At 31.7% G+C, this 21936-nt stretch overlaps 11 protein-coding genes across 11 annotated transcripts; 5 read left to right on the top strand and 6 right to left on the bottom strand.

Moving 5' to 3' along the window:
* On the top strand, window positions 1-796 carry BX664DRAFT_372762 (uncharacterized protein; the record flags this gene model as incomplete). Its single annotated transcript, XM_051548680.1, has 3 exons — window positions 1-174; window positions 233-498; window positions 572-796. 3 exons carry the CDS (start codon window positions 1-3, stop codon window positions 696-698), a joined length of 567 nt encoding a protein of 188 aa, XP_051399485.1. The 3' UTR covers window positions 699-796.
* BX664DRAFT_331000 (uncharacterized protein) lies at window positions 782-1286 on the bottom strand. The gene is made up of 2 exons (XM_051545057.1): window positions 1070-1286; window positions 782-927 (listed from the first exon to the last, which is right to left on the bottom strand). The coding sequence occupies exons 1-2, from the start codon at window positions 1225-1227 to the stop codon at window positions 894-896; spliced, it is 192 nt and encodes a 63-aa protein (XP_051399484.1). The 5' UTR covers window positions 1228-1286; the 3' UTR covers window positions 782-893.
* A 1651-nt stretch (window positions 1287-2937) lies between these two features.
* Window positions 2938-5312, bottom strand: BX664DRAFT_330998 (Polyadenylate-binding protein, cytoplasmic and nuclear). The gene is made up of 4 exons (XM_051545056.1): window positions 4879-5312; window positions 4426-4738; window positions 3654-4329; window positions 2938-3579 (listed from the first exon to the last, which is right to left on the bottom strand). The coding sequence occupies exons 1-4, from the start codon at window positions 5195-5197 to the stop codon at window positions 3067-3069; spliced, it is 1821 nt and encodes a 606-aa protein (XP_051399483.1). The 5' UTR covers window positions 5198-5312; the 3' UTR covers window positions 2938-3066.
* A 603-nt stretch (window positions 5313-5915) lies between these two features.
* On the top strand, window positions 5916-7592 carry BX664DRAFT_295903 (C2H2 type zinc-finger-domain-containing protein). The gene is made up of 5 exons (XM_051542175.1): window positions 5916-6149; window positions 6232-6298; window positions 6393-6825; window positions 6888-7142; window positions 7239-7592. Exons 1-5 carry the CDS (start codon window positions 5969-5971, stop codon window positions 7473-7475), a joined length of 1173 nt encoding a protein of 390 aa, XP_051399482.1. The 5' UTR covers window positions 5916-5968; the 3' UTR covers window positions 7476-7592.
* Window positions 7593-8091: 499 nt separating this feature from the next.
* On the top strand, window positions 8092-9748 carry BX664DRAFT_358301 (rhizopuspepsin 2 precursor). The gene is made up of 4 exons (XM_051548026.1): window positions 8092-8461; window positions 8574-8945; window positions 9069-9143; window positions 9232-9748. The coding sequence occupies exons 1-4, from the start codon at window positions 8152-8154 to the stop codon at window positions 9627-9629; spliced, it is 1155 nt and encodes a 384-aa protein (XP_051399481.1). The 5' UTR covers window positions 8092-8151; the 3' UTR covers window positions 9630-9748.
* Window positions 9749-10063: 315 nt separating this feature from the next.
* BX664DRAFT_262598 (pseudouridine synthase) lies at window positions 10064-12672 on the bottom strand (the record flags this gene model as incomplete). The annotated part of the gene is made up of 11 exons (XM_051540726.1): window positions 10064-10283; window positions 10365-10576; window positions 10660-10727; window positions 10797-10995; window positions 11117-11120; window positions 11180-11342; window positions 11627-11682; window positions 11745-11815; window positions 11870-12057; window positions 12128-12517; window positions 12603-12672. 11 exons carry the CDS (start codon window positions 12670-12672, stop codon window positions 10064-10066), a joined length of 1641 nt encoding a protein of 546 aa, XP_051399480.1.
* Window positions 12673-13290: 618 nt separating this feature from the next.
* Window positions 13291-15291, top strand: BX664DRAFT_330987 (Aspartate/glutamate/uridylate kinase). Its single transcript, XM_051545055.1, has 7 exons — window positions 13291-13458; window positions 13542-13622; window positions 13697-13886; window positions 13934-14029; window positions 14092-14233; window positions 14301-14944; window positions 15014-15291. The coding sequence occupies exons 1-7, from the start codon at window positions 13319-13321 to the stop codon at window positions 15272-15274; spliced, it is 1554 nt and encodes a 517-aa protein (XP_051399479.1). The 5' UTR covers window positions 13291-13318; the 3' UTR covers window positions 15275-15291.
* Window positions 15292-15382: 91 nt separating this feature from the next.
* On the top strand, window positions 15383-15965 carry BX664DRAFT_330983 (uncharacterized protein). The gene is made up of 2 exons (XM_051545054.1): window positions 15383-15533; window positions 15590-15965. Exons 1-2 carry the CDS (start codon window positions 15410-15412, stop codon window positions 15664-15666), a joined length of 201 nt encoding a protein of 66 aa, XP_051399478.1. The 5' UTR covers window positions 15383-15409; the 3' UTR covers window positions 15667-15965.
* A 7-nt stretch (window positions 15966-15972) lies between these two features.
* BX664DRAFT_330980 (uncharacterized protein) lies at window positions 15973-17286 on the bottom strand. Its single transcript, XM_051545053.1, has 5 exons — window positions 17189-17286; window positions 16831-17130; window positions 16573-16711; window positions 16385-16513; window positions 15973-16272 (listed from the first exon to the last, which is right to left on the bottom strand). Exons 1-5 carry the CDS (start codon window positions 17204-17206, stop codon window positions 16046-16048), a joined length of 813 nt encoding a protein of 270 aa, XP_051399477.1. The 5' UTR covers window positions 17207-17286; the 3' UTR covers window positions 15973-16045.
* A 201-nt stretch (window positions 17287-17487) lies between these two features.
* On the bottom strand, window positions 17488-17994 carry BX664DRAFT_372760 (uncharacterized protein; the record flags this gene model as incomplete). Its single annotated transcript, XM_051548679.1, has 1 exon — window positions 17488-17994. The coding sequence occupies exon 1, from the start codon at window positions 17965-17967 to the stop codon at window positions 17488-17490; it is 480 nt and encodes a 159-aa protein (XP_051399476.1). The 5' UTR covers window positions 17968-17994.
* Window positions 17995-21470: 3476 nt separating this feature from the next.
* On the bottom strand, window positions 21471-21862 carry BX664DRAFT_349097 (uncharacterized protein; the record flags this gene model as incomplete). Its single annotated transcript, XM_051547593.1, has 3 exons — window positions 21471-21566; window positions 21710-21750; window positions 21835-21862. The coding sequence occupies 3 exons, from the start codon at window positions 21860-21862 to the stop codon at window positions 21471-21473; spliced, it is 165 nt and encodes a 54-aa protein (XP_051399475.1).
* Between the last annotated feature and the right edge of the window lie 74 nt (window positions 21863-21936).

The following is a 21936-nucleotide window of genomic DNA, read 5'->3' as shown; positions in this document are numbered from 1 at the left end:
ATGAGTGATAAAAGTACAAAAAGTAAACATGATGAATTAATTGAAAAGTTTAGTCATGAACCTGATATTCAACGAAAATTGGAACGTGTTATCTTGATCTCTATTGATAAATCATCAGCTGATTATATCTTAAAATGGGCATTGATCAACTTTATTCAACCACAAAAAGATCTCGTAAAAAAAAAAAAAGGATGATCTTTTTCTTTTATAACTAATAATTGATTAAATATAGGTAGTACTTGTCAATACAAGAAGGATTGATGCTGCAGTAGGTCCTTATGTAAATCCATCTGGCTTTGTTGAAGAATTAGATAGTAGTAAACGAGAAGCAAGTATTTCTTTATTGAAAGAAAATGCAAGAAAACTCCGTGATCAACATATTGCCTGTCAAGCCATTGCATTAATTGGTGATCCTGAAGAAGAAATTATACGTAAAGTCAAGGAAATTAAAGCTGATGTGCTTTTAATGGGTTCTCGAAAATTAGGTGCTATCAAAAGGTAAAAAAAAAAAAAAAAAAAAAAAAAAAAATGGAACTGATCATCTTATCAAAAATTGTTTGTATATATATAGAGCCTTCCTAGGAAGTGTAAGTGATTATTGTGTTCATCACTGTCCATGCGCTGTTGTTATTGCCAGACCAGATGAAGATGAAATAGTTAAAGATAAAACCAGAAGACGATCCATCTTTTCTTTATAACATGTTGTACAATTCATTCCATAAGTTTAGTGACAAAGTTAAAAAATAAATAAATATGGGACAAAGTGTGAGAGAGACCAAGTCCTTTATTATATAAACAAGTGTGAATAAATGGGTAACGATATCTATCTATGTGAGTGTATGTGTGTGTGTGTACAGATATAAGTGTCTAATCTATAATAATGGGTTCAATGATCAATCCTTCTGACAAGCTTCACAGTTTTCTTTCCTACGATCCCGTCCATTCCAAAACAAAAGAGAAATCTCTGGTGAGTAAACTAACATACTACTTGTTTTTTTTTTCCTATTTAACATAATCAATTTATCCTCCTTTTTTTCCTTTTTATTTATATAAAAAAAAAAGTATTTACCTTTTCCTTTGGCAGGCTTGTTGAAAATCATTCCATTCTTTCATACACTTTGATCGATCATTGTTGTTCCTTAATAGACATTCTTGTAATGGTTTGTGATCACAAGGGGCTGCAACTGATGTCGTTTTATTAGTTGATTGTTTCGTTGATTCGGACATGAAGAAAGGAACAATAAGAGAATATAAAAGAAAAGAAAGAAACAAAAGAACCAGGGAACAAATCCCCCCTCCCAAAAAAAGGCTGGTAGCCATCGGCATTTAAATTGGTCAAGACTGATCTTTGTGGATTGCATTTTTTTTCTTCTTTTGTCTGCGCTGTTCCCTATTTACACCAGTGTTCGAACGTATTTACGATGATCCTTTTTTTCTGTATTATGGAAATAAATGACGTTGATGATTGATTTTTGAACTTTGATGATTGACATATCGATGATGATTTAATTCATATAAATTCCCTTGGATTCCTTCCTTATTTACTCCATCACATGTCATCCTATTTGCATTTATCTATCTATTCATTGATTCTACCAATGAGAGTGAAAAGAAAGTTGCCAAATAATGAACAAAACAAAGAAAAAGAAAAGACGACCATTTATTTTCATTTTGATTGATTAATAGTATACATCTATTCATCGATTCATTTGTTGTTTGATAAATATGGAGAAGATTAATTAAGAATTTGAGAAGAAAAGTGAAGTTGTCAAAAAAGAAAAGAAGTTATTTATTTTTATTTTAATTGTTTACCAGTACTGTGCATTACATCATTGTACATCTATTCGTTGATTCATTACTATTACCTTCAAAAAAGGGGGGAGCTAAAAAAAAAAGAGGCAAAACAAAGAAAATGTTGTCCATTTCAGTTGATTTAGTATAAAAGAGGGATGATTGTGATTTATCCTTTTTCCTTTCAAGCACATCTCTCTTTCTCTCTTTCTTTCTTTTTTTTTTTTTTCTAAACTCGCAAAGTGAATTTTCCTCTCTCTTTTCTTTTTATTTTATGTCTTTTTTTTTATCAATACTCCAAAGAAGAAACAAAAAAACAAGTAAGTAACAATTGCTATTATAAGATAACTATTTTCATCATCTAATATAAAATCATCATCATTGTAGATCTAATCAAGAGGTACCTCTAGGGCTAATCTGTGTGGTCGTTTGGTGTGTCTATACTTTTTATTCAAGGCAAGAGGTTTTTTATCAATCATGTCTGTCTGTCTGCTTTTCCTTTTCCTTCTGTGCTCCTCTTATAATCATTATGGTTCGTGTTGATGTGCGTTGGGTCTAAGCTACCACATAGGAATAACGACCAATGCAATATCCATCTGTGCACCACTACATTATGCACAACTAATAGCAAAACGAGCAACGTATCATGTTGGATGTTCCCCCGTCAACCAATACCAATTCTCCAATCATCCTGTCAGCAATAGCAGTCTTTCTTTTTCCTCTTTGCTTTATCGTCCTGACCGTAGTTAAAACGGTCTAAGTTACGTGTTTTGGGTAATCCTTTTTTTTTTTAATAATGATGATGTACTAACTGATATATATTTTTATTTTATCTTTTAAATATAGCACCCCATGATATTCCAATTTGATTTTCCCTTCACTCCCAAATTTATTTTCCATCATCCCCAAATTTATTTTTTCTTTGTTTATATTTTTTTTTTTTTACTTTTTGTCTCATTTAAAGTGAATAAACTGTACGAACAGCTGACAGACACAGCTTCTTTTATCATAAGCAACATCACTGCCAAATAAAATAATAGTAATCGTTATTGTTTGATTTTCAATCATTACATATCAATCATCCATTTATGATCACTTATCAAGAAGTATACTAAGGACAAAAAAAAAAAAAAAAAAAAAGAGAATCGTTTTTTATTTCTATATTTCAGTCGACATATAAAAAAAAAATTCGAAATGGGATAAACTAAAATGAAAAACTAACAATAAACAATATATATAAAAAAAAAACGAGTAACTAGTTATGATAGATGAATACTAAACATCAGCAGTTTCTAATCCATCGGTATTCTTGAATTCATGCAACACCAGTAAAGCTTCATTGACTTTTCCTTCCAAAGCCTTTTGATCTTCCACCAAATCGAGTAGTTGCTTATTATCCATCTCCAATAGCATCCCAGTAATCTTTCCAGCGAGTTCAGGCTGTTTTGGGGCAATCTTCATGTATAAAGCTTCACCAAGCATTTGTTTTTGTTCTTCAGGGGAGACCAATGCCAATTGTTTCGCCGTCAAACTAGGATGATCTGGTTGTTGAAGAGAAGGTGGTGATGGTGTAACTCCAGGAGGATAAACACGAGGACCAAAAGGAGGACGCATTGGATATGCTCTTGGAGCAGCAAAGCCAGGCATATGATGACCTTGTTGAGGTGGAGGTACCCAACGTGGACGAGGCATTTTACCACTAGGAGGGAATATAGGATGAAATCCACCAGCAGGAGCATAAAACATAGGTGCTCCTCCCATATAGCTACCAGGTGTTCCAACCACGGTCTACAATAGATATATAAAATAAAATCAATCCATCTCTTATTAATCGAAATATCTACAATTTTTTTTTTTTTTACCTGTTGCATTTGCATTTGATTTCTTTGATTCATTTGAGCTTCCAATTGAGATCGACGAACTTCTTTTCGTTGAGCCAAAGCGACATAGATTGGTTTGGAACCTATCGTTCTACCATTCATTTCAGTAACAGCCTTGGTAGCTTCATCAGGAGAAGAAAAACATACAAATCCAAAACCTTTCGAGTTGTTCTTTTCATCACGCATGATTTTTGCACTTGTAATGACACCATATACAGAGAATTCTTGACCTAATTTTTCATCATCAATATCATCATCCAGATTCTTGATATAGAGATTAACACCTTGGTACTTGGCTAATTTTTCCAATTTGGCTTGTTCATATTGTCGTCGTAATTCTTCTTCCCTTTCAGATTTCTTTTGAGCACGACCCACATAAAGTACCTTGCCATTGATTTCCTTTTCATTCAGATCATCCACTGCCTTGTGTGCATCTTCCGAGTTTTCAAAATTGACAAAGCCGAAACCTTTCGAAGTACCATCTTCATCACGAGACACCAAAGCAGACGTCACAGGACCATACTTGACGAAGATATCATAAAGATTTTCATCAGAAATATCTACATCCAAATTTTTCACATATACATTGGTAAACTTGGAGCGTAATATATCGATTTGAGCTTGTCTTTCCTTTCTTGCAATATGATGACCAACAAATCTATCATTTAAAAAAAAAAAAAAAAAAAAAAAAAACTCAGCCACCAACCAGGGATCGGCGCTATGCGTGTCTATGTTTCTTTTTTTGGGTACTTACACTTTTTTATCATTCAAAAGCATACCATTGACGTGTTTAATAGCATTTTCAGCCGCTTCTTCCGTCTCATAATGTACAAATCCATAACCTTTGGAATTTCCACTTTCATCAGTAGCTATCTTGCAAGATAAAATGTTACCAAATGCTGAAAATGTATCATGAAGAGCCTTGTTGTCGATAGCCAAGTCCAAATTCTTGATAAAGATATTTCCACTTCCAGTCTTTCGTAACGAAGGATCACGTTGAGACCACATCATACGGCATGGTTTTCCCTTGATAAGAGTATAGTTTAAACTATCCAAAGCACGTTCCCCTTTTATCAAAAAAAAAGAAAAAAAAAAGTAGAGGAGAGAGAGAGAGAGAAAGAGAAGATTAGTATACAGTGTTCCAACCGTCAGTCAAAAAAAAAAAAAAAAGCTCTAGTCATAGACCTAGTCATAGACAAGTTTTTACCATCGGCCATATTATGAAAGTTCACATAAGCATAACCAAGACTACGTCGAGTAACGGCATCCCTACAAACGCGAATACTTGCCACAGGACCAACCATATTGAACATTTCAAAAAGCATTGCTTCAGTTACGGAAGGATCCAATTCACCAACATATAAAGAAGCAGAAGGATTGATAGCATCATTAGCACCTGAAGAAGAGGAACTTGTTAAAGGTAGTTGTTCTTGTTGTTGAGTAGAAGGAGGTGAAGTAGTAGTAGTAGTAGTAGTGGTGGCAGTAACATTGTCACCCGTAGAAGTAACAGATGATGTTGAAGTCATACTAAAAAAAAGAAAAATTGTTTGATGTATGGGGGGTTTGTTTTATTGGAAAAAAAATAAGTTTTATTTATTTATTTGGTAAATAAGAAAAAAAAAAAAGAAGAGGAAAAAAAAAGAGAATGAAGAAAAAGTGGAAGAAAAGGGGAGTCAATAAGTTTTTTTTTTTTTTTTTGTTGCTTGAAAATGAATGGACAAAATTCAGAGACCGACAGAGTTTTGCTTGGATTGGCCTTTTATTTTGTTCATTAGTACTATAATTGTTCTTGTTGTTCTTTTTCTAGTCTTCTACGTTCACGGATTTCAATGGTACGTTGACGTTTTCTATCCATAAGATCTAATAGTCCTTTTCCATTTTGTGCATTGGGGTTTTCTTTTTCATTAATAAAGTACGCAAAGGTGCCTACTGCTACAGAGAAAACAATGTCTCCCGTTCTATTGACATTATATAAAAAAAAAGTCATTAGTTAAATAGAATTATTATTTTTATTGTTAAGTTTTTTTTTTTTTTAATACTTTGAGATAAGGTATTGATATTTGACAGGTCGAGCAGCTGCCATTGTCAATTATTTATATGAGATAAAAAAAAAAAAAAAGTTGCTGGAAAGGCGGGGTACCCATCTGCGGTCTACTCTTTTTTTTTTTTTTTGCACCTAAGCGGTGACGGTTTTTTTCCCAGTCTTCCTTTTTTTTTTTTTTTTATCTTTTTTTCTTTCTTTTACATAAAAAAGAGCTTATTCTTCCTCCCAATCTACTTTTCATATACAGTGTGTCATGTCAGAAAACCTTGTACCATCCTCAGGACTATATACTTGTATTTCCTGTAAAGTAGCCTTTGAATCTGCTGAAACTCAAAGACTTCATTACAGATCAGATTGGCATCGGTATAACTTGAAACGAAAAGTAGCTGATCTACCACCTGTCACTCGAGAACAATTTGAACAAAAAGATCAAGGTAATAAATAAAATAATAATAAGAACATTAATATCGATATAGATTCTCATTATACTTTATACATATATATATATATATATAGCTCGAAAGGAAGAAACTGAAAAACAAGTAGAAAAGCCAGTATTCAAAGGTTATTGTGATGCTTGCAGGTAAGATTTATATAAAAATAAAAAGAGTTTGTACTTTGGATCTCAAATATATATATATATATATATATATCTTTTTTGTTATCTTATTAAATAGAAAATCTTTTGGAACTGAAAATCAATACAATAATCATATTCAATCCAAAAAACACAAGGACTCGCTAGCCAAATATGTACCTCGAGCAAAAAAGAATCAAGACATAGTACAAGAAAAACCATTGGATATGACCTTTACTGAAGAAACAACAGAAGAAGAAATCATGTCCAAGATTGATGCAAAAATCAAGGCTGCTCCTCGTTTGACTGAAAAAGACTGTTTATTCTGTCAACATGTTTCTATTGATTTTGAGGAAAACATGACTCATATGACAAAGGTACATAGCTTCTTTATACCCGACATTGAATTCTTGGTGGATTTACAAGGATTGATTCGATATCTTGGTGAAAAGATCAGTGTGGGAAACATTTGTTTATTCTGCAATGGTAAAGGAAAAGGATTTTCATCTATGGATGCTGTTCGAAAACATATGGTAAGTCTTTCTTTTTTTTTTTTTTGATATTATTTATTAACCAATCATATATATATATATAGACTGATAAAGGACATTGTAAATTGGCCTATGAAGATGAAGATGATGCTGTGGATTTAGTGGACTTTTATGATTTCTCTACTTCTTATCCTCAACCGGAAGATGGTGAAACTGTAGATATTGATGAAGAATTGACTGAACTTACAAATCAACTTCACTTGGCAGATGATGAATTATCTTTGGTATTACCTTCTGGTGCTGTGGTAGGACATCGTCATATGAAACGGTACTACGATCAAAAGTTAAGACCTGAAGAAGTAAGTTGATACTATTTTATATGAAAAAAAAATAAGAGAATATGTTACTTAATAGTTATTATTATTATTATTCTTATTATTATTATTATTGTATAGACACGCGATTCTATTTTGATTAACAAATTGATTGGACAATACTCTGATTCTAATGTATTTGAATCCTTACGCTCATTCAGTTCAAGTCATCAACGAAGAATGATCACGGATGGAAAACGAGGCGTAATAAAATCAACAGAGGCATTCAAGGAAAAACGGATTCATCAAGATTACAAGACAAGGGTGGGAATGCAAGCAAACAAGTTACAAAAGTACTTCCGGGAACAAATTATTTAGATTATAGATATTTCTTTTTTTTTTCTTGTATTTTTTGTTTTCTATTAGTATTATCATCATCATCATCATCATTTCTTCATTATTATTGTTTTATTTATTTTTTTTTCTATTTTTTGGCATTCTTTTTTATTATTATTATTATTATTCCGTTTTTACGGCTATATAGATTATACTCACATGTAGAAATAAAAGAAACTTGGTATAATCATGCTCTAGAAAGGACTGATTTCCCATACTTGGTTAGTAAATTTTGTCATTCATTGAATTTTGACTTTCGAGTAACATTTAATTATGCACATTATTACAACAAGATTCAATGCTGTTCCTTAAAAATGGATCAATGTAAAGAGAGAACGAGAATGTTACCGAAATTGTTAATCTCTTCTATATTTTGTTATACAATGATCATTTACCATTCATTTTTTTAATTTTTTTTTATTTTTACCCGGTATATGTCTCTATTGGTAATCCAAAAGACGTGATCTCTTTAGATAATATAGATAACTGGGGCTTTTGACTTCCGCTATCCTCTTTAAGGAAATCAATCCCAAAAAAGAAACGTAGATTTGAAGTCCCTTTTATTACTTTATTTCACTTTGAAATCAAAAAGGTATATAAAGAACATCCATGACAACTAAATCTTTTCCTTTTTTTTCATTAACCCTCTATTATTCTAATGCAATTATATACTTACGCTAGTCTTTTGTTGGCTTCAGTTGCTTTGATTCAAGCTGCTCCTGTTGCTGATCAACATCTTTCTTTCCCCTTGGAAGCTAATCCTCATTATGTCAAAAATGCTACCAGATCTCTTCTCAAAGCTCAAGCCAAGTATGCTCGTTTCTCTGTCTCTGCTCAATCCTCAGCTGGTACAGTACCCATGACTGATTATGGAAATGATGTTGAATATTATGGTACAGTTGAATTTGGTACCCCTCCTCAAAAACTTCAATTGGATTTTGACACTGGTAGTAGTGATTTATGGATTGGTATGTTCCCTAAAAAAAAAAAAAAAAAAAAAAAAAAAAGTTTAAAACTACGCTGTCATTTTTTTTTTCTTTTTCTTACTCATTCTTTCTCTCTCTTTTTCCTTTTTAATAGCTTCTACTTTATGTTCGGGTTGTAGCTCAAGACAACACAAATACGACCCCAGCAAGTCTAGCACTTACAAAAAAGAAGGCAAACCCTGGAAGATTAGTTATGGTGACGGTTCACACGCCAATGGTGTTACTGGTATTGATACTGTTACTCTTGGTGGTTTGGCCATCAAGAACCAACGTATTGAATTGGCTCAACAAGAATCCAGCTCTTTCGCTCAAGGTCCTAACGATGGTTTACTTGGTCTTGGTTTCAACACAATTGCCTCTGTTCCAAATACCAAGACTCCTGTGGATAACTTGATTGCTCAAAATCTCATTTCCAAACCTATCTTTGGTGTCTACCTTGGCAAAAAATCTACTGGTGGTGGTGGTGGTAAAGTGAAATAATAATAATAATAATAAAGGTTGTGGGATTCTATTTAGTAGAGGTATCTGAATGAAGAAAAAAAATACTCATGATAATCTATTATCCTTTTTTTTTTATTGCTTTCAATAGAATATGTCTTTGGTGGTATCAACAATGATCATGTTGGAGGCAAGTTTACCACTGTTAATGTGGATCCCTCTCAAGGTAAATATATATTTAAATAAGGTCATGATTTATTTAATTTATGATATCATACTGATTCATTTACTTTTTATTATTTATTTATTCAAAGGTTTTTGGTCCATCAAGGTGGATGGTTTTAGTGTTGGATCCGGTCCTTCCAGAAATCCCTTCAATGCTATCGTCGATACTGGTACCACTTTGATTTTGTTGGAAGACAGTGTTGCTCAAGCTCTCGGTCAAGCATATGGTGGTCAACAAAACAGTGATGGCACTTTCACTATTCCATGCTCAACTCCCAAGGATTTGACTTTCAGTATTGCTGGTACCAAGTTTGTTGTTCCTGGCAAGGATATTATTTTCCAAAATGAAGGCAGTACTTGTTATGCTGGATTTGCATCGGCTGGTTCCATTCCTTTTGCTATCTTGGGTGATGTCTTCTTGAAGAATGTCTATACTGTGTTTGAACAATCTAGTTCTCCTACCGTTCAATTTGCTCCTGTCAAATAATTTATTTTTAATATCCCATTTACTTGATTCAATCGTGCTTGATGTACCTTGTATCTACCTAGTATTTTTTTTTTATCTTATTCTTCTTCAATAAAGGCAAAGAAATACATTATTGTTTATTTTTTTGTTGTGTTCTACTTTTGATTTTATTATCCATAGCAACCATTCTTGATACATCATTATCCTCTTTATATTTAAAAACCTTTTTATTCATCTAGCTTCAATATCATCATTGTCTCTGTTAACACAAAGAAATTGGTATCATCAAGGAACTACCCTCATCAGTATCAAAAAAAAAAAAAAAAAAAAAAAAAAAAAACAGACCAAACCAAACGATGACAATTTCCATTTTATTAATTTGTTGATATGTACATATAACATGATAATAACAAAATAAATTTACACTATAAGTGTAAATCGTAAAAAAAAAATGTCTATTGTGAAATGATATCTAACACTAAGCGACGTCTTTCCATATTCCATTGATCCACCTTTTCACCCAAAGCCACTAATTGTTTCGATTCATGATCCATAAGATCCAATACTTTGTTATCGCACCATTCCAACAACGTCGTCAATCGTTTTCGTACATCCCAAAGATAACGTTGCATAGGAGAATAGTAAGCACCAGTATCATCAGCTTCATTCTTATATCTATCATTAATAATAGTAATAATAAATAATTATATATATTAGCAAGTCCATCATGCCACTCCCCTCTACTTGGATACTTACTCTTGAGGAGGTTCAACACTAGGTAGATCAGGATATAGTTCACGAGCTTCTTTCAAAGATTGAAAAGCAATTTCAGGAAAATAAACTTGACCTTTTCCAACACTTGATTCTTTGTTGGATTGACGTAAATCGAGAATAGCTTCCAATAATGACATGTCACTGATCTTGATCAATTCCCGTACCTTTTTGACTCTTTCATTATCATCAACAACCTAGATAGAAACAAGATAAAAAAAATTAAACAAAAATATACTTTTTATCAATCAACACATTTTTTTTTTTTTTTTTTTTTTACCTGTTGCAATGATAATTCGATATCGTCTACTTGTTCCTTGAGTTCTTTTTCTGATTTAAAATGTTCATCTTGCAAAATCTATAAAGTCAATGAATTTCAGAAAATATGTACTATCTTTTTTTTTTTTTATTAAATACTTACATCATCCAGTAATTTTGTAACATCTTCACGGTACTTTACCAATGTCCGATGATCCACTTCATTTTTTTCATTAGGTTCCTCCAGTTCCCGTACTTTGCCTTCCATCACATCCAAATTTTCCTTTGTTTCCTTCACCAATGCCGTAGCTTTTTCAATTCCCTTTGCTGTACGTTTCTTCTCTTCTTCCAATCCACACTATATTAAAACATGATATGAGTATAATATAGTTAAAAAAAATATAAAAGTTTACCGTCAATTTCATAAGAAGCCATTGCCATGTCCAAGATTCTAAATAACCAGCTTCAGTCTTCCAAACATTGCTATACATAAAAAAAAAATATTGAGATGAATATATAATATTATAGTTCACTAGTATTACAGTTTTGTTTCTGCTTCTTGATAGGCAGTATCCAGAGGTTCCTTTTCAATCTTTAACTTTTGTATGGCAAGACGATTCATATACAAAGGTTGTTCAATATGTGCAAGTGCAGCAATAGCATGAATCAATTGATTAACAGTATCAATAGATTCTTGAGCACGTTCTCTAGACATTTTGAATATAAGAAGTTGAAGGAAAGGATCAAAAAATTGTAAAAGAAAAAAAAAACGAAAGAGGAAAAAAAAAAAAAAAAAAAAGATGGGACTAAAAATTTAAAGCAGCCAATCAGTGAATACGGGAATTAAGAATAAAGTTTTCCGTTGTACAACTAGGGAGTACACACACTGGGAGAACCGGTAGTTGAAATAAAAAAAAATCTGGAGTAAAAAGTGTTTTATTATGTAATATAAGCGGTAAGGGGAATAACACCTTGTCTATTCAAATAACTATAATCTAAATCTATAGGATAATGTTTATCAAATGTATCAAGAAATTCATCAAATCTATGAATTAAAATTATATTATTAGTTCCAAATAAATATTCAATTCATTTTCCATTGCTTACATTCTATGTTCCATTTCTGTCTTGAAAATAGTATCATCAATATATGATTTCTTGAACGATTCCATGGCAACCTATACAAATAATAAAATCATTATTTTTTTACTTCTATATTTCTTTATGATTACCTTGTATTTGTCAAAAAGAATAGGTTCTCTTTGGTCAAGATCAATCTTTGCATTATATCCATCATATACCGGTTGATTCAATAATAATCCTAATGCAGGAGCTTTTGGAATGTTGATTTTCCCATCTTCAAATGTTCGATCAATAATGGATAGAGGAGTTTCCGTTCGTAGAGTAAGTATCGCCATCGCTACCATCATTTGAATTAAAATTAGTAATTATTATTATTATTATTATTATTATTTGATTTATTTACTTACATATCATTTTTCGTATTTGATGTAACATAAAGGATTGACCATGTAGATGAATTCGTATCCATTCCATTTGATTATCATTCACCACTTGAGGATCATCCACAATGATAGATTTAATATGTCGCTTCACATACATTTCGCTGTCATCATGTTTAATAGTGTAGTTGTGAAATTTATGGGTTCCAATAAACCTTGTCATGACTTGTTTAAATTGATCCAATCGAGCTTTTGATATTCTAAATTGTTGTTTTAATTTCCATATTTCTTCTTTTTGTTGTTGTAGTTGCTGTTGATCAAATAGTGGCATCAGGGTATAAGTTGGTAAAAGGTATTCATATTTCCTTGAATCGCATAATTTCTTTGCATGAAATGACTTTTGAGTCTCCACATAACCTAATCATATCAAAAAAAGGAAGTGAATGGTACATATATATGCATATTCTGTCTTTTTTTTTTTTTATTTTTTTGCTCTTCTTACCCCATACACGGATTTGATCAGGTAAATAATAATTGATTTTTTGAATAATATCGGAATCTTGGACAATCATTTTCAGAGAAACAACATTACCAACAGCATGAACACCTTTATCTGTTCTAGCAGCGCGAACCCATTGTACCTTTTTTAAATCTACCGAGTTTGATTTGGATACAGCACCAGCTTGACATAACGAATCGAATATATCCTTTTCAATTGATCGAATACCAGGATTACTAATTAAAATAATAATAATAATAATAATAATAATAATAATAATAATATGAACTCTTGTTAGTGATAATAATAACAATAATAATAATAATAATAATAAAGATATCTACCTACGCTTGCATGCCTTGATAACCAGAACCATTATATCCAATAAAGAGAGCTACTTTTTTCTTTGGTTTCCGTATTTCATGGTGTAAATATCGATATGATATACATTTGTGTGTAAAATAAGAAGAAAAGAAAGAAAAGGAAAGTCTTGGTGACATTTTTTTTTTTTTTTCAAAAAAATGGAGGAACAAAAAAAAAAAAATCTTTAAAAAAATGACTCAAACAAATTCAAAAGATCAATGACTGAGCGTTCACGAATAAGCAGTTAGCGGAGTTGCATTATCACGCAAAATGATCATCTCTTTCTAATTTCTCTTTCTTTCTTTCTTTCCTTCTTCTTTTGTGTCTTTTTTTTTTCTTTCTTTGCCTTATTGTACATGCAAACTTGTTCTCATTCCTCTACCTTTATACCTAATACTACTGTTGGAAACAAACCACATTTACCATGGATTGTACAAAAATACGGTGGAACTAGTGTGGGCAAATATTTGGATACTATTGCTACTGACATTATACCGTAAGTACTTCTCCTTTTTATTACTATTATTATTAAACCAACTACTAATATATATATATATATATATATATTCTATATAATAGTTCATATCTGGAAAAGAATAGAGTTGTCATTGTATGTTCAGCAAGAAGTGGCAAAACAAAAGAACTAGGAACAACGAAAAGGTTAAGATAAAATTAAAATCTGGTTTTCATCATACTAAACATTTCTTTTTTTTTAAAAAAAAAAATCTTTATAGGTTACTAAAAGCAGCCGAAGAGGCTCTAAAAGAAGGATCAACGATTCATTTAGATATTGTCAAGGAATTGACTTTGGATCACATGGAAGTAGCGAGGCAGTATATTCAGAATCAAGATATTCTTCAACAATTGGAATCTCAATTGGATAGAGATTGTCGTCGATTGCGTTCTTTTCTACAAGCTGCTGAAGTAAGTTTGAAACTCCTCCATTTCTTTTACTTATATTTATCTTTTAGATCATTCAAGAAATCTCACCAAGATCAAGGGATGTCATTGTTGGTATGGGTGAAACTTTATCCTGTCAAATAGTAGCAGCTCTTCTCAAAGACAAGGTAATCTATCTATTCGTTTCTACTTCCTTTTTTATATACTAACATGAAAATGATTTATATAGGGTATTGATAGTAAATTTATCAATTTGAACAATATGATTGATAAAGAATTCGATAATTTGAATCAAGAATTTTATGATTACTTGGCAACTAGATTGGCCACCATTGTGGAAGAATGTGGTAACAAGGTTCCTGTTTTGACAGGTAAAAAAAAAAAAAAAAAAAATCGATCCAATCTATATCTAGAACTAATCAATTTCACTTTTTGAAGGATTTTTTGGAAATGTACCTGGTAGTCTGTTATCAACTATTGGCCATGGATATACTGATTTATGTGCAGCATTAACGGCAGTTGGATTACATGCAAACGAATTACACATTTGGAAAGAAGTGGATGGTATCTTTACAGCAGATCCTCGCAAAGTAGAAAAAGCTCGTCTTTTACCGATCATCACTCCTGAAGAAGTGGCTGAATTGACATATTATGGTTCAGAAGTGATTCATCCTTTTACTATGGAACAAGTCATACGTGTTGGTATCCCGATTCGAATCAAGAATGTAGAAAACCCTGCAGGTTCAGGTACCGTGATTTTTCCTGATCTCTCATCCAACAAGGAAAATAATGATTCTCTACCAATGTCGATCTTGGCTCAAAATGGATTCCATTCCGATGTATCAAAAAGATCTCCTACAGCTGTCACCATCAAGGATAATATTTGTGTTCTTAATGTCCACTCCAATAGAAAAAATGTCAGTCATGGATTTTTAGCCAATATATTTACAACACTAGATGAACATGGAATAGTAGTGGATTTGATTTCAACCTCAGAAGTACATGTATCTATGGCTCTCAATGCTGAAATGGTTTCTTCTAGTTTGGATATTGCCGTCAATGAACTTGCAAAACATGGATCAGTAAGTAGACGAATGTGATAATGGATGATTCATATATGACTAATATTATTATTATTATTATTTATCTAGGTGGATGTGATGAATAATATGGCGATCCTTTCTCTGGTAGGCAAGCATATGAAAAGTACAGTGGGAATTGCAGGAAATCTATTTACAGCCTTGGCCAACGCCAATATTAGTATTGAAATTATTTCTCAAGGAGCCTCTGAAATCAATATCTCTTGTGTAGTAGATGGTAGCAACGCATTGGAAGCTTTGAATGTAGTGCATGAACAATTGTTAATTGTAGACCCTAGTATAGATCATCATTTAGATTCAAATAAAGAATAAAAAAGTTTATCCGATTCTTTGGTGTGACGGTGTCTAAATCTATTATTTAATGATTTTCTTTTTTTTTTTTTTTTCCTTCTCTTTCTTTGTCTTTCTCTCTCTCTCTCTCTCTCTCTCTCTCTCTCTCTTTTTATCATGTTTCAACGTCTTGTCAATTTTTGGGTACAAACTTTTGTCACTGAACGTCTTTTAGCCAGTCCTACTTTCCATCGTATTGCTGCTAAAACCCACCAACATGTCTCTTCTTTGACTGAAAAAGGTAAATTAAATTAAATATCAAGTAATTATTTTTTAACTTTATTATTATTGTTATAGGTTCCAAACATGCCAATGAATTTTCAAAAGCCTTCAAGGAAAACTTGGAAAAGGAATCCAAAAACTATCGCAAGTAGTGGGTGTTCCCAAGCAAAAAATAGATCTTTTTTTTTCTCCATTCATGGTCCTTCATTCTTTTATCATTTGATTAACTGATTTTACCCTTGTTGTCTACCTCCCTTACCCTTTTTCCCCTTCTTCACTTTGTATACACATTTTCTTCATACACATAACATTAAATTATATACACATACATATATGTTGACATTCTTTTTTTTTTCAACCACCCTTCTCTATTCTTACTTTTGTATCATTCTCTCTATTATTACATAATAAATAAATCAAGCTCATTACACTGTGGGCATATTACAAACAACTTTAACTTTATAATTGTATATATAAAAATAATAATAATTGCATTCTTTATTGAATTAATTGGTATATAAAATAATATAATCAAACAGTTCTATCTATAACCAGAGTTGCCGTCGTTGATGGATCCGTCATGATAATTTTTTCCATATGCTTTGCCTTCAGGTAATCGGACACTGAACGAAGAATGATAAACCAGCCAAGAACCATAATAAAATAGGCCACTATATCTGCACCCATATTCCCATCTATTATATCACCATCATCATCGTCAGGATCATCTTCATCACTTAGACCATCCAAAGAACCATCTTGAATATATATATATATATATATTCATCAATGCATATAGAATATAATAATAATAATAATAAAATAATCAATATTTTCATATTGGATACCAAGATGGAATTCACGACTTACGACTACGAACATAGAATCCAAATTGAACAAGAGACACACCAAGACCAGCCCGTGATCCATTTTTACCAGCATGAGAAGTATGAAGAAGATGAGTCAAAATGAAGCCTATAAACTGAAAAGATGCAGAGACTTGGATTCACATCTAAATGAGTCGAATTATCCATATATATTTTTTATTCTTTACATACCTAATAAATTCCAAAAAAAGACAAAGATAGATCCTACAGGTAACCCTTCCACAAGGATCATATCTCCCATACCCATAGGAGCAATCACTGTCGTTTGCCAATAAGGTGGTGTCACATCAAGAGCAGCATCATTGTAACTCTATATATATATATTTATATTTATGTAAAAAAAAAAAAAAAAAAAAAAAAAAAAAAAAAAAAAAGAAAGAGGAATAAATCATTCACTATAAATACTTTCTTTATATTATCTATACTTACTGGAGGCGTTTCTTCTTCTCTTTCCTTTTCTAATTCGGGTTTGGCTGACATGTTTGCAAATACGCCATCATTGGTGGAGAACAACCTTGGCCGACGGGGAAAAAAAGGACGAGTGAACCTTGTAGAGTTGGAAGAGGAGGGTGCTGATGATAAAGGTAAGAGAAGACGAGATTCAGTTGTAACAGGACCATGTTGATCGTCGCCCAAAGATTCATTAAATGTTGTTTCCAATTCAGTTTGAAAAGTATTTGGCTGAGTATCCAGGTGGTTTATTTCATTGATGTCATCTTTGGTAGAAAGCTTTTTTTCTTCAATTGAGTTTTCAGGAATAAATTATGCGAATAATGAATATCTTTACCTGCTGGTATCTTGTCATTAGCCTAGGTTATGAGGTATATATGTAAATGATATTTATATGTGTATAAGACAGGGAGAGAAAAAGAAAGAGGGAAAAAGGAGGGTGAGAAAAATAATAATAAATAAAATCAAGCTGGAGTTCCAAAATACGCCAAAAAAGGAAATAAGCTTTGACAATGCCACTTGCAATAAACACAAAAAATATCTATATATATATATATATATATATAATAGGCTTTCTTTTTTTATTATTATTGCTTAGTATAAAAGAATAAATATAAATAAATAAATAAATAATAATTAACAATCATCTGTCTCCTCGCTACCAGTTAAACATATTCTGTAATCATTTTTATCTTCAGGGGTATAGAATCCAGATATCTTTCCATCATCAGGTTTACAGTTGCTCATGATCTTCTGGATACCAATCAACAATTTACTATGAGTCGTTGTCTTTTGATTTTCTTTTGGTTTTGTCACCACTGCAGCTGTCTTGTATTCCACAACAAAGTAACCATTTTTATTTAATTCCACTGTACCATCTTTGGCAAGGACAGTCTTATAGAGATAAGTGGCATCAGGAAATTCAGTAGTAGATAGTCCATTACATTCTACATTCACAACTGCACCTGTTTTTTCATCCACTGTAGTCACACTTTTACTATCATCATCTCCACCATTTTGATCTTTCATTGATGGTGTATCATCACAAACACAGTGTAATGAAAGCCATCCAAGAATAATACATATAAAAAGGAAGGATTTTATCGTGATCATCATCAGTATTAATTTGTTAAAGGGAAGAAAGAAAATAGTAATAACAATAATAACAAAAAAAAAAAAAAAAGAGGATCACTCTATATCTCTTTATTTCAACGTGTTAAGGAGGAAAATAAAATTTTCAAAAAGGAGTGATTTTATTAAGGAGTGATAATGTGGCATCTCCGTTTATATGAACTTCACCCATGATTTCTAGATAAAAAGCTGAATGATAACAATTGACAGAAAAAGGAAACGAATATCAGAATAAGAATTACGGTTAGCTACTATCTCTGAATAATAAAATATTCATGTAGTTTAATGGTTCATGTTGGTGTGCTGTTAGTATGTTAATCATACTTGTTGATGACAATAGAAACAGTGATCACGTACGATAAATACATAGTATGAATATAATTTTATTGAGGAAGATGATATGCTAAACATCGTAACACTACCATATCTATAATTACATCCATCCATCAAAGAGTCAGCAGTGGAAAACAAAAGTGTTGTAGTCTATCCATCCATGTGATGCCATTCTCCGTGTTATTTACCCTATGATCGTTATGCATTCCATTCCTTTTAATCACCTGTTCATCTAGTTGATCCAGTTGCCTGTCCATCCATCCAGTTTGTTTCCTTTGAACCTTCCATCTGCTGTTCACCCTGTTGTATATCCATCCTAATCGTAAGTCTACTTTTTTTTTTTTAAAAAAAAAAAAAAAAGACAGTAGTAAGTATTTGTGTATCTAGATTTCCCTTGCATCTCTTTTTTTTTTTTTTTTTTTAATTTACCATTAGTATTGACTGCCCACACACAATATCGAATAGCAAAAAATCGAGAGAAGAGAAGAATAACGTCTAGATTGAAATGAGCATCTATACATGGAGTACAAAGAGAGGAAGTAGGAAAAAAAAAAAAAAACGTTGGAAAAATCCACCTGTGTCCAACCTATGTCCAAGAGAAACCAACTAATTAGGAAAAAGAAGACCTTCAAAGGTATACAATTGACTCGCTTTTGAGTTTCAGTCAAGTCCAATCATATGTCGTTCCACCCAGTTGTATTAGATTAATGTCAACGTGTATACAATATAATAATAATAAATAATAATAATAATAATAATAAAATATCAAAGTGTCAGTCGTCAATTGTATTTTTCTATTTTTACTTTTTTTTTTTTTTGTTTTCCTTCTATGTCTTACCTACATATAAGCATTAACTGTTCTATATCTTTCACGAAGGCAAGAGATTCAAGTTCAAGTATCTGTTTCACTGTGGTTATCTTGATAACTAGTAAGTGTCCAGGACTAGTTCCAAAAAAAAAAAAGATATATTTCAACAATGTTATCAGTATATGCCTTATAACACCTTCACATGCTGTTCTTAGGACTGATGCTGTTAAAAGATGAAGAAACGTAAAAGATTGATAAGGTCGAGTTTGGACTTAAAAAGGGAAAAAAAATAAAATAAAAAAAAATACGCAAGAGAAGGAAAGAAATAAAATAAAATAGAAACAAAATGCCGCACTTCAATTTGTTAAACCCCTCAGGTTACGCACACTGCCTTTTTCTTCTTCCTTTTTTCCTTTTTTCCTTTTTTTTATTTTTTTTCTTTATCCTCTTCTCTTCTTCTTCTTTTTTTTTTTCGTCAATACAATAAACTAACATCCTCATCAAACATAATAATACATATCATGCTTATCTTTATCATTAAACTACTGGTAAGAAACAAATTATATTGTACGTACTTTATCACTCACTCGTATATCTTTTTTTTTTTTTTTCCTTTTCTCTTAAATCACTGAAAGTAATCTTTAACAACAAAAGCGAAACTCTTGCTTCTTTAAAACACCAATACAAGCAAAGGTAATGTGTTTATTTCTTCATATATTGAATAAAACTAACACTTTTTCTCTTCTTACTCTTAGATCATTCATATCACCTAACGGTCGAAAAAGGGAATACCTTACTCCACCAAAATTATTTGCTAGTCAATAGTACACAAAGATATACGTCAAGCTTTCTTTTGAATTTTATTACTAGAATATGAAAGAACAGGTAATATCTAAAAAGAAAAGAAAAGGAATATACATACACAAAGAATTAACTGTTGTTGTAATATTTTATATCAAGAAGAATACAACTAGGTGGCCATACATCAGAATAAACGGAATAGATGTGTAACAGGATCAACTGGATGAATAACAGCATTGATCAATGAAATGGATGGATAATAGGATCAATTGGATAATAATGGATTACAACAGCAACAACAAGACATGACCTGGACAATAATAGCAGATGAATGGTACAAACATATACTTGATTAATATCTTCATCCGATTTCTTATGTTATATAGTCAGCATTAGTAGTTATATCATCCATTTTTACAATAAAAAACTATTACTTATTTTGAACCATTTATTCATCATTGTCGTTCTTGTTATCGTTTCACACTAATAATCACTACTGTCGTTATTCGTATCAGAGATACACTAACAATGATTGATGATATTTTTTTTTATTCATCTTTATACGGAACCATTCATCATCAACATCAATATCATCGATAGTAAAAGACAAGTAATTCAAAACAATCATTTATTTGACATGTTTGTATGAAATCAACTGAATAAACATAAAAATGCATTATGGAATAAAAGAAAAGGAAACAAAAGTCGTTGACCTCCAAAAGGCAATTAATATAGTTCACAGGACGAACACAATGCTTCCCTAGGTGAGCGTTCATCACGCACTGGTTTTTCTTTGCAGAATGCACCAATTGGAAAATCCCACAGAGAATAAGGATGCCTGGCACAAGCTTCATTTTTAAGTGAAAGAAAACGTGAGAAAAAAAAAAAACTATAAACGGGGTATCTGTAAAAAAGAAAATAAAGAAGTCGTAAAAAAAAGAGTATTTATAAAGGAGGGGTAAAAAAAAAAAGGAAGACCTATAAGGGAGGGGTAAAACATGAAAAAAGAGTATCTATAAAGCAGGAGTAAAACGAGAAAAAAAGGAGCCTGTTAGCATTTTAAAGAATACCTACCGAAATCAGTAGTTAAAAAAAAAAACATGATCATGCATGTACTAAGAAAAAAAAAAAAAAAAAGGGAACGCCGTATCATCATCATCGTGTCAAAACGTTTGCGTATTTTCACTTGCAATGGCCTACCAAGTGCAACAACTCAAATTCTTATTATAATAGGAAACTTTTTTTTTTTTTTTGATATTCAAGATGAAAATAGGTATTCTATAAACATTCGATCATTAGAAGTGAAAAAAAAAATAAGGATGATGATGATAATAATATGAATAAAAAAGAAGATCAAAGTACCATCATATAAAACGATATGCCTAGTAAGAATGATTAATTGCTTACGATCTATAATGTTTACGTAGTATAATTGGACCAGTTGATGCATTATTAGTATGTTGATGACGATAGAGGCAATGATGACACGGATAAACACAATGATATAATATAAATACAATTTTATTGAAGAAGCTAATATACTATACTACATGTCGTAGAATACTGTGTCTATAATGTAACTAAACCCATCCATTAAAGAGTCGATGGCGATAAAATCCAAAGTGAAGTGAAGTGCGATAGTCTATCCATTCAGTTGATGTCGTTTGTCCGTGTTGTCATGTTGTCACTATATGGCTGTCCGTATTCCACTGCTTTTGATCGCATGTTCATGTACAATATCTGATCCAGCTGCATCTCTATTCATTTGTTTCGTTTCTCTTTTACCTTCCGTCCGTTGATCCTGATGCATGTCCATTCAACTTGTCCTAGTTGTATAAAAAAAAAAAGAATGATAGTGGTAAGTATTGTGTATCTAGATTTGCCTTTCGTCTTCCTTTTTTCAGATTTACCAGCAGCAGTGGTAGTTGTCAACACCATATTAGCAAGAACCGAGAGAGGGAAAGAATGATGAACTAGATGGTAATGAGTTAATAAAGAGATCAAGATCCGAA

Source organism: Halteromyces radiatus, assembly GCF_025201355.1.
Source record: "Halteromyces radiatus strain CBS 162.75 chromosome Unknown BX664scaffold_4, whole genome shotgun sequence".
In the NCBI taxonomy this organism is placed as follows: domain Eukaryota; kingdom Fungi; phylum Mucoromycota; class Mucoromycetes; order Mucorales; family Cunninghamellaceae; genus Halteromyces; species Halteromyces radiatus.
The sequence above is the reverse complement of the archived record's forward strand: the minus strand, read 5'-3'. Positions and strand labels throughout refer to the sequence as shown.